At 38.4% G+C, this 11,770-nt stretch overlaps 1 protein-coding gene across 13 annotated transcripts in view; it reads left to right on the forward strand.

Moving 5' to 3' along the window:
• RAPGEF6 (Rap guanine nucleotide exchange factor 6) overlaps positions 1–6,037 on the forward strand; it is a 191,051-nt gene extending 185,014 nt beyond the window's left edge. For 9 of the 13 annotated variants that reach the window (XM_058715760.1, XM_058716138.1, XM_058716273.1 and 6 more), the window contains 2 exons: positions 1,379–1,693; positions 2,401–6,037. In XM_058715760.1, the coding sequence (XP_058571743.1) occupies positions 1,379–1,693; positions 2,401–2,426 (341 nt within the window). In that variant the 3' untranslated portion in view covers positions 2,427–6,037. The remainder of the gene's footprint in view (positions 1–1,378; positions 1,694–2,400) is intronic. The other 4 variants (XM_058716426.1, XM_058716497.1, XR_009257722.1 and 1 more) reach the window with 3 other exon arrangements.
• The last annotated feature ends 5,733 nt before the right edge of the window (positions 6,038–11,770 follow it).

Raw genomic sequence — 11,770 nt, forward strand, 5'->3', positions numbered from 1 at the left:
AGATGACTCTGGGCAAATTCCTTAAATTCTTCATTCTTGTCTTACTGGTCTTGACAACATGTGCTCTGCCCTGTCCCTGCCACATCCTCTCAGCTAGGAATGGAAATCCTTTAGGACCTTGATACTGTATGCAGATTTTGCTGGTACATTTGTAGAAATTTCAGTATGGGAGAACTTGATCCTCTAAAAGGAGAGTTAATATTAGAATTATTAATGGTCCTTTTTAATTTATTCTGCTTATATATAGGTAATGCTTGTGTTTAAAAGTTACTTACGTCATCAAGATATTCAGAGCCACCTGTCCCTTAGATCCTGCGAATCGCTCTTAATTTCATGGAACTTCCTTTTTTCTTTAACCCATTTCTGATGCTTTTTGAAACTTTGCCTTACTCCCAACATTTGCAAACTTAGGGAAAAGGATTTTCGGTCACAATTTTTCTAAAGTCACAGTTATTTTTTCAAAAATGTTTTAACAATTCATTTTTGAGAGATGGAGAGAGGCAGAGCATGACTGGGGGAGGGGTGGAGAGAGAGAGAGAGAGAGAGAGAGAGAGAGTGAGAGAGAGAGAGAGAGGGAGACACAGAATCTCAAGCAGGCTCCAGGCTCTGAACTGTCAGCATAGAGCCCCATGCAGGGCCTGAACTCATCAACCATGAGATCATGACCTGAGCTGAAGTTGGATGCTTAACTGACTGAGCCACCCAGGCGCCCCAATCACAGTTATTTTTAATGTCCGCTAAAAACCACAGAAACTTAAGATGAATTGCCTAAAATGATAGCTGTTTTTTTCTTTTTCACTAGTCACAGATCAGAGGTTGGAAGGAAGGTTCTTGAAGGAATTAGGACCTCTATTTCCTAGAACGTTAATGTTGTTCATATGCCAGGACTGATAGTCCACCTGGGAGGCCATGATACAGTGGTTTGTGTCTCAGGGACAGGGTAGAAGAGACCTGAAATAGAGGGCCCAGACGTCCTTCCTCTGAAAATCCTCTCAGTCAGCAGAGCATAGATGTTCAGGGTAAACTCTTCAATGCTTCTGACTCCATCGTCCTCAGACCTGGAGTTGTCGAGGAGCCAGGCAGACATCTCTGTGGTGCAAGGGCCCCCCTGCAGAGGGGGGCCTGTCATGGCATCATTGTTTTCAGTTCTCTGTCACTCTGTTTATTTATGTTTATAAGACCTCATGTGATTTATGTGTTTGAAAAAACAGGTTTAATACTAAGGTTTAAAATAGTATGTTTTAATAATCTGTCATTGTATTCAAATATATTTAGTCTGGTTTTGGTTTCTGTTTTGTCAGTGTAATAAGTTTCAGTATGTTTTTTTTCATTTCTTACATTTTTCATTAACATTTCCATTGCTTATTTTTCATGCCAGTGTACTGTGTCACCTCACCCAAGAAGGAGGATAGGTATAGGGAGCCACCTCCCACTCCTCCAGGATACATGGGCATTTCTTTAGCGGACCTAAAGGAAGGACCCCACCTACACCTAAGACCTCCAGATTATAGTGTGGCAGTGCAGAGGTCAAAGATGATGCATAACAGCCTCTCTAGACTTCCACCAGCTTCTCTCGGTAGCAGCCCCGTGGCCTGTGTTCCATCGAAGATTGTAACTCAGCCTCAGAGGCATATTTTGCAACCATCCCATCCTAAACTAGCAGATGTGACTGACGCAGATAGCGAAACAGATGGTATGTTGACAAACTACCTTAATGGGTCTTAAATGAATTGCTGAATACATTAATTGGTCTTTACTATGTTATTTTACATAATCATTAAGGTTACATGTAAGATGTCTTACAAATCTCTGGTAAAAAAAGAAATCCCTAAATACAGGGGTGTATTTTTTTTTTAATGGAGAGATCAAGCTGCATGTTTCTTTGCTCCCTGTACCTTTCTTCTGGCTCAAATAGGGTATTCTCATATTTGACAAATAGTAGCTCAGTCTCAAAGGATAATTTCAAGAGGAGGCACTTGACATTAGTGGAGTTGTGTCTCCCATAAAAGCATGAAAACTTCAAAGTGCAAATATCAAAGTGCTGAGTTGCCTGAATTCATGCCGTTGATGTCGTTTTTCTTATGAACAAAACTCTTGACTGACTGCAGCTGGGGCGATATTTCAAAAATGGTTCGCTTTATTAAAAATAAGTGAAATTGTATCCTTTTAAACAGTAGAGTAATGAAGTGATGAAAAAGCAGTTAGGAAATTGTAGTTTTTCAGCCTTCAAGTGTGATCAACACTCATAAATGTCATTATAATAAAATAAGGGCCCTGATGGGATATTTGAGAGGATTTCTTGTTGAAATTGACTAATTGTCTAAACAGGTAACTACATTGTAAGTTGATTTTCATTAATATGCCTCATCTACCACTTTCCTCTGTTTTTACTGTTTGCAGAAAATGAACAGGTCTCAGCAGTCTAGACTTTGGAGCACCCATTTGAAGTTTACTGAAAGTCGTCGGGGAAGGAGTGGGTAGAACCACGTCATGATTCCGCAGGCCATTGCCAACAAAAAGCTTGCTGCTGCTGCTAATCCAGAGGTTTCATTCCCCGTACCCTGAGCAATGAAATAGCCCTGAGTTATGCTTCCTTTTATTTAATCCTTGTAGATGCATAGTTTCTTCAGCTATGGATATTGTGCCTGGAAACCAGTCTTCACTTCACACACCAGACCTGCCTTGGGACCACAGTTACTAGAACAGATTCAAACTCAGAGTCCTCCCTGTGTATATCAGATTTTTCTTGAAGAAGTTATTTTTAAGAGAGTAGTGATAGTATTTCCAAGCCATAGCTTGGGTTAATGGACAAATTGAAAATGTCTGCCAATACCAAGGATACTCTTGTGTATTTGAAAAGTAACTTATTATTTCAAGTTTTGTGGTTTTCTTTGTATTGGGGAGCTACCATTAGTGGATGTTTATGTTTTAGGCCATAAAACTGTCTCTGGTCTGAACAAACTGAAGTCATCTTTACAGGATGATATGCTTAATGTATACAGAGATGAACTTGATCTGTTGCACCAGTGCAATGTAGGGTCTCCGTTTGAGTGGGGAAGGAAGCCGTATTTGGTTGAGGTGTTAGGAGGGAAGATTCTGCCATCTGCTGATTTGGAAGGCCAGATGAAGCTGCCACAGGGTTTCTTATCAGTCCTTTGGGAAAGGGAGGCTATAATTAGGTCGGTAGCCACCCTCATCTCTGAAGAATGAAGTTTTCCTTAAACATGTATACCAACCCTTTTTGAAGTGAATGTCGTGCTGCATCTACCTAAAAGTATAAATCCAGTAAGTAGGGAATGGGTTCTAGAGAGTTCTACAGAAACCCAAAACAAAAATTTTTAAATGCTCAAATAATGGAGTTCTTTTTTTAAGAAGGAAGTGCAATCATTGGTGTGTAATCATGGAGATGAATTAAGCTTTATGTAATGTTCTGCAACATCCCCTCCACTCAATCTCACAGCATGAGGCTGTGTTCATAAACCTTGCGGCCCCCAGCTGCCTGCAACACAGCTCATTAGTGTACCAAGGTATTAATTGGTTGAAAATTTTAGGGGGGACAGAGGAGCTAGAATTATGGGAATGATTCTCTCTTGGCTCTCAGTTTAAGCCCTTGAGAGGAAAGAGATCTATGTTTTAACAGTCTGTTGGGCATGGCGCTCCTTAACTGTTTAGTTAAAATTTCCGTGACTGTTTACTGGGCGACCTAGACCTTACACATTTTTACAAATTAAATACGGTGTTTTCTATATCTTAAGTTTAAATTTAATCATGTTTTAAAAATGTAAATGCAGGTGAGAGCTTAATTAACTTCTATGACTACCAAAAAAAGAAAAAAAAAAAAAAAAAAAAAGCCAAAGCCATTCATGTGCACTACCCAGATCAACTTGGAGCCAAAATGGGTTTACTTCTGAGTACTAGTTGTCTATATGTGAATTTATAGGATTTAGCTGGTTTGTGATTTCCTTTTCAAGACTGTGTTTCCTCTTTTTTTCCTAGCTGTTTCTTCTCTCTCTCCTTCCCTGCACCCCCCCACCCCAACCCCTGGTTTTTGTTGTTGTTGTTGTTGTTGTTGTTGTTGTTGTTGTTGTTGTTGTTGTTAAGTAGGCTTCATGCCCTATGTGGAATTTGAACTGTTGACCCTGAGGTTAAGAGTCACATGCTCTACTGACTGAGCCAGTTAGGCGCCTCTCCCACCCCAGTCCCCTTCGTTTTAAAATCATGAATCATTTCCAACTGGTAAGTGGCAGTGGTCTGTCTTTTCTGCCAAAATGATTGTCTCTTCATTTTAGGAAAAATAGCCTATCTGAAAACTTCCTTTGGGCCAGAAACAAAAAAACAAAACAAAAAAATGTCAATCTGAAACTTAAAGCCTTAAAAACCTGCCCACCACCCCACCCCACCAGGTATGTCAGAATGAAGCTAATTGGCTCTCTAGCTTTCTTGGTCTATTGAAATGGAAAATGGCCTGGATCAAAAATCCTGGTTTAAAAGTCACACTGTAGTGATTTAACCTATAAATACTGGTCCTTTGATCACAAAAAATGTTCCTTCACTGATTTACGCAGTATTGTTTTCATGTCCAGAGCCAAACAAAGAAAATGAAAGATACTTTTGTTAGTCATTTTTTTTTTGTCAAGTTTGAGTATTTATTCTATTTTATATCCATTTCCCCAGAAAAAAAATGTGCTGTTTGTAAAATATCTGTTTATTTGCAGGTGTTTGAAATCATATGGGAGCCTTACCTGTCTTTGTCCTTAATGGTGTCAATAATATCTTGCACAGAGAGTCAGAGGCTGTGCTTTGGGACTGCACCTTGTAGCTGACTTTGTCTTTCTGGCTCCAGCTGTGAGTGTTTGAGTCAGCCAATCACAGTGATCAGGAACTAAAGCCAAATGCTTTGTATGTGGTATGTGTGTATCTCCTAAGAACTCGTGGAGTTTGGATTTTTACATTTTAATTTTAATTTAGGGAACACTTCTGCCTTCTCTTAGTTTGTTACATGACTAGAACAAGAGAAGCCTTAACCTGTATTTCCTCCAGTTTTCAATCCCCATTTGTTTTTGTTTTTATTTTAAAATTTTAATGAGACTAGTGCCCTCATCCCACCTCAACTCTAAATCTGTCAGGACTTAATGAAGTAGTAAACCCTCAGTGCAAAGTTTCTACCAAATAAGTTTCAACAAAACAGTTTCTTCATAATGAAAGATTTGAACAATGAATAAATCCAGTATATACTTCCATAAAAGTTTATCTTAAGTCGTAGATTCTTATTTCCTCCAAATGATTACTATGAATCTGATCTTTGGGGAGAAAAAGACTTAACTGTTTTTTCATGAGGGTGATAAGTCACACTGTCGTCATCTGTATAACCTCCTTGAGAATCTCCCAGGCGGGGAAATGAGGCAGTAATCATGAGGATTCCCAAGAACAAACCTAATTTTTATAAAGTGTTTTCTTCTCTATAAAAAGAAGGAGAGAAAGAGTTTCTTTGTGTATTTAAAACAATTATTGTTATTCTGATACATTTTAAGTTTCTAAAAAATGTGATATTAAAGTAGATGTATCCCGTTAGCAGTACCTTAAAGGCTAGAAAAAAGGGATAAATCTTCAAAAAAGTGTCACAGTACATTTTCAGATTTAAACTTGAACTCCAGTTCATCTTCAGCTTTTGTTGTGCTTTTTTAAGGCTTCTTTATTTTTGATACACAGAATGCAGTTGTACTTGACCTTTTGAAATAGAAACATGTGAGCTTATCAGAAAAAGACAAAACAAAACTGCACAGTTGTAATAATCGAATGCAATTATACTGCACAATTCAGTGATTGTAAAGTATCCTGTAATGAGCAATGTTTGTCTCCTATTTTTTGATACCTCTTAAACTTATGTCTTTTAGAAAGACAGTGCCTCTGTATGCTTTTTGTATTTTTACTGAGTGTAAATATTTGTTATATTTTTGGTTAAGAGAATGTAAAAGTACTGTTTATTATTATCATATCTACTAATACATTGGTGGAATCAATAAAGAATCTACATTAACCTTCTCTGCACGTTATTACAAATGAATGGACACAGATGACTCAAGAGGGCCAGTCTGGGACCGGCATTGGTGTCACATCTCCAGATACTGGAATGATCCAATTATTGTTGACTTTGTAGTGTCTTATAAAATGCCCACCTGTTGTTTGGTTCTTACAAAGTGTGTTTGATTACATATCAAGCAATAATGGTTACTCCCATTAGGGCTTTTCTCTTACGACAGGAAAGTCTGTGGGCAGACTGTCCAGGGCTAATCAAGTGACTGCACAATGCTATCAAGGACTCAGGGCCCTTGTCAGGACATTGATACCTCTTGACATCACCTCTGTTTTGTAGGAAGGGCTTAAGGGAAAAGGTGCAAATTTTATTAGCAAAATAGCAGCTTTTCCAGAAGCTCCACTTGGTATTTCTGCTTTTATCTCACTAGGCAGAAATGTGTCACATGATCGGTGGCTGCAAGGAAACTTGGGAAGTGAACTTTTTTTTTTTAAGTATATTTTTTTTTTTTGAGAGAGAGAGGTGGTGGGGCTGGGGGGTGGAGATGGGGGAGAGAAGGAGAGAGAGAATCCCAAGCAGGCTCTGTGCTGTCAGCTTGGAGCCCGACACAGGATTCGATCCCACCAGCCACTGTGAGAGCATGACCTGAGTCGAGATCAAGAGTTGGACACTCAACCGACTGAGCCAGCCAGGCACCCTGGGACGTGAACTTTTTAGTTGAGCAATCCATGGTTCCAAATACAAGTGGGATTCCTTTCAATGAAGGAGGAAACAATGCATGTTGAGTTGGCAGCTGGCTTGGCCCAGCACAGCATGCCTATTGCCCACTCCTCTAGTGGCAATAAATGCAGCAGTTTCTTTTACGGGATCAGATCCTAGGACCTTGGCAGAGAAGGAGGAAATTATGTTTTAGCATTCCTTTCTAAAATTTTCCCAATCTTTAGTCTGTACCCAAAGAATACTATTTCTGTGAAAGGTAGGGCTTCGTCCTCCCAGCATGCACACCAGGTTTTCCCAGGCTGATCCTTCCCCTAACCATTTGTGCAGTATCACTAGTTCATTCCTGTACTTAGAAAATACTAAACATGGGTGTAATAGGTTGAGTAATGGCCACCCAAAAATATCAAACCCTAATTTCTAGAACTTGTTACTGCATTTAAGAACAGGCTCTTTGTAGATATAATTAAGCATTCTGAGATGAGATTACTTTGGATTATCTGGATGAGTCTTATAGGCCAACACAAGTGTCTTTGTAAGAGAGAGACAAACTAAGAAGATAAAAATAGACCTAGTGGAGAAGGCAGTGTGAAGACAGCAGATGTGGCCAGGAGTGGAAGGATGCCAACAGCTTCCAGGAACTAGAAGAGAGGAGATTGTTCCTTAACGCCTCTGGAGGACACCTTGCTTTGGACTTCTGGCCTGTTTTAAGACACCCAATTTTTGGTCCTTTGTTACTTTGGGTCCAGTAACAAAGTGTATTAGGAAACTAATACACACTACTTTATTTGTCTGATATTGGGGACCCAGAATCTGCAACCTCTCTGCCATCCTCCAGAAGCACCTGATGAACAAAGACCAGGAGTACTGGCCACCCCAGAAGCACTCTCTATAGCCACCTTATCAGTCTGTTGTTTTTGCAACTGTTTACACAAGGGACATTCCTATCATCCTTGCCAAACTTAATATTTCTCATTTTTCTCATGTCAGACATTGTGATAGTGTGTACTGGTATCTTACTGTGGTTTTAATTTTCACAATGATTAACAATGCTAAGCATCTTTCAAATATTTATCGGCCTTTTGGATATTCTCTTTTGTTAAATGTTTTTTTAAGATCTTTTTTTTTAATTTTTTTGCTAGAATATTGAACTACAGTAGTTTTATAATGACCTGTATCTAGCAATCTTAATTCATTTATTCTAAGTTTGTGTTTCTTTTGGATTTTTCTAGATACTCCCTATCATGTGCTCATAATGGCTTTTATTTATTTCCAGTCATTTTGCCTTTCATTTCTCACCTAATTGCACTGGTCACGGTGCTGGTACAGTGTTGAAGTGGTCAGGGTGAAATTCCTTTCTTTGCTCCTGATCTCAAGGGTAAATTTTGTGATTCGCTATTGATCGGAATGACTGCTCTGGGGTTTTAATAAGTATTCTTTAGGGTGAATTTAGGGTGTTTCCTTTTATTTATAACTTGGTAAGTGGGTTTGTGGTGTACTGAATTTTGGCACATGACTTTTCTGGAATCTGTTGAGATGATCGAATTATTTTTCTTGTATCTCTTAGTGTGGTTGCTTAGTTCATAGATTTCCTAGTGTAACCCCTCCCTCTTCCACACCTCCCCCACTCCACCATTGGCTTTGCTAGAACAAACCCCACTTGGTTATGATATCTTCTTTTTATAGATATATAAACAAGATATATAGATATATCTTGTATTTCTTGATTGATTTTGCAGTATTTTACTTAGAATATTACATCTATGTTCGAGAGAGAGATGGTCTCTAACATCCCTGTCTTATAATACCCTTGTTAGGTTTTGGTATTAAGGTTAAACTGGAGTCCTGGAAAGAGCTGGAAGTTATTCTTTGTCTGTTTTTGAAGCTTATGGAAGATTGAACTCTAGCTACTTGCATCTTCCCGGACTCTCACCTGTCTCGTCAGCTCTGGAACACTGATGAGCTCCGCCTCAGTTTCTCCTCCCTTACATTACACCCTGGAAGTTTTCTTCAGGTAGTAAACTGGGGCAGAGGTAAGGCTCAGCTCTTGTTTTTGTGCTCTCGAGGATTACTGTTCTTCACTGCCCGATGTCCAGTGTCTTAAGTGGCATTGTTTTACATGTTTTCTCTAGTGTGTTAGTTACTTGAGGCCTGAGGGTAAAGTGGTACTTACTCCATCTTGACTGGAAGTGGAAGTCCATATAGAAAAATTGAATATAACTGTCAGTAAATAACAGTAACAAGCAAGCACACACACCCTGCCCGCCCCCCCCCAAAAAAAAAGCATTTAGGATACAGAGGGTAGGAACAACACAATTAACAAACTTAATCTAATGGACTATATAGAACAGTTAATCAGCAACAGCAAAGCCTATGTTCTTTCCAGGTGAACACGGAGCACTGATCAAAGTTGGCTCTCTGTTAAGCCATAAAGTAAGTAAAAAATTGGGAAAAGTTGGACTCCTGTAGAAAAGGCTCTCTGTACAAAATTAAACTAGTAACACAAACTAAAAATTAGAAGTTAAGAAATGTTTCCCCCAATAACCTGGTGGAAAGTAGGAAAAAAATTTTAATTAAAATGGAAATATGAATATCAAACCTTTTGGCTGAGATTAAAGCCATACTTAAAAGGGGAAGTTTGTAGCCTTAAAATGTATATGTAAGAAAGGTAGGCTAAAAATGAATTAAACATCCTTCTCAAGAAACCAGAATAATAACAGCAAATTAAATTCAAATAAATGGAAGGAAATAATAACAAATTAATGAAATATATAACATGACCAACAGAAGATTAACAAAGCACTAAATTCTTTAAAAATTTTAGACTAATAAAATTGCTAATCTCTTAGGGGGAATGACCAAGAAAAGAGAAAAATGGCAAAATTGTTATTAGGAATGAAAAGGAATCATTATGATTAACGTCATTAAAGACGAGACGTTTAAAGTAACCAAAATGTAGATGAAATCAATTCACAGAAAAAAACAACAAATCTGTAACAAGGAAAATTTAGTAATCCTGTGGCTGTTAAAGGAGTTGAATCTGTCATTTTAAAAGCCTTTCCACAAAGAAAACTCAAGCCCTGGATGACTTTATCAAAAAATTGCACCAATGCTTACAGAAGAAACAATGCTTGTCTTAACAAAATGTCAGCAATAGGAAGGATTTCTTAAATAAGGTCCTCCTAAGACAACTCTAAAGGAAATGATTGATGTATTTGTCTTAAAGACAGGTTTATCTTAAGATACCATTTAAAAACACAAAAGGGGGGCACCTGGGTGGCTCAGTCGGTTGAGCGTCTGACTTCAGCTCAGGTCATGATCTCACTCTCAGGTCTGTGAGTTCGAGCCCCGCGTCGGGCTCTGTGCTGACAGCTCAGAGCCTGGAGCCTGTTTCAGATTCTGTGTCTCCCTCTCTCTGCCCCTTCCCTGCTCATGCTCTCTCTCTGCTTCTCAAAAATGAATAAACGTTAAAAAATTATTTTAAAAAAAGATAAAAACACAAAAGGCCGTATAGAGTTGGACGATGTACTTTCATTCATATACCCCTTCAAGGGACGGGTATCCAGAATATATGAAGTACATCTGTATATCAAAAGAAAAACCCTCAATAGAAAACAGGGCAAGACTTAAACTAAATTAGAGGGGAAAATTTCCATTAAACATGGAAAGTTGCTTAATCCCATTTTGAAAAACTACATCGGTTTGGAGTTCGTGTGGAACTTTAGCTCTGCTCTGCTCTATTTTGACTGTAGCAGCAGCTGATCAGGGGCCGGAACCTTTTATACTTTGTAAAAATGTGGCCTGAAAGGGGAAGTTGTGGTAAAATACATTGGGAGCCACCAGATGGCGCCACACTAAAGCGTGTTTCTCACAGTCTTTGTCTTCAGAAATGTAAAAGCGAGGTAATTTCTTACCCATCTTTCCCGGTATGCCTGCAGTCCACAGTGAAATATTTTGAGCTCTCCTTCACAGGAGTGATGAAACTGAAACATTTCCAGCTAGAAAAGAGAATTTTAGACATTCTCTTTGGATAAACTCTGGACAGTGTGGATGCAGTGATTTCCTAACATAGCATTTGTACATTTGTACATAGGATTTGGTGTTTTCCAGGGCACCTAAGGGAAATCTTCCAGATTTCCACATATGACCCAACTCTGATGACCCAATTCTGAGCAGGAAGGAAAATCAGGTAACACATAAGAACAAGTCAGATTACTAGCAGTCTACACTGAACCACTGCCTAGTCCATAGACTCCTGGCAGCTGTCTGTTCAGACCACTTGGTATTTTTCGCGTTTTTAATGTTGGCCATTTTGGTAGATATGTAACAGTATTTTATTATGGTTTTAGTTTTTGTTTCCCTGGTTATAGGGAATTGAGCTCCTTTTCATAATTTGTAGGCCATTTGATTTTCACTTTTATGAAGTACATATTTTAGTCTTTCATTTTTATCTACTTGTAGATGTTTTTTATGTATTTTGGATATGACTCCTTTATCAGTTACATCCATGACTAATAACTTTTCCCGCTCTATGGCATGCTCTGTCATAATGAAAAAGAAAAGTTCTTAATTTTAAACTGGAGAAACTGCATTATTCTTTTCCTTTATGGTTAATGCTTTTTCTGGTGTGATCTAAGAAGTCTTTCTCTGCTCCAAATTCATTAACATATTTGTGCCAATATTTTTCAAATACTTCAGTGTCTTACCTTTTAAATTTGGATCTACAGTTTATCTGGAATAGAATTTGTGCCCAATGTAAGGTAGAGGTCAGGTTCCATTCTCTCCCCTATGGATTGTTCCTATACTGTTTGTTGAAAAGATAAATCCTTTGTTGCATTGATTACAGTGTTATGAGCCAGCTGTCTATATATGTTTGAGTTACTCAGGGGTCTGTATTCTGTTTTATCAGCGTATTCTTCCCTAATACCACATTGTCTTCATTGCTCTAGCAGTAAACTATATACTGATACCTGGTAGTGAAAGTTTGCTGACCCTGTTGTTTTTCCAGAATATTAGCTG

The sequence above is a fragment of the Neofelis nebulosa genome, chromosome 1 (genome assembly GCF_028018385.1).
Source record: "Neofelis nebulosa isolate mNeoNeb1 chromosome 1, mNeoNeb1.pri, whole genome shotgun sequence".
NCBI lineage: Eukaryota > Metazoa > Chordata > Mammalia > Carnivora > Felidae > Neofelis > Neofelis nebulosa.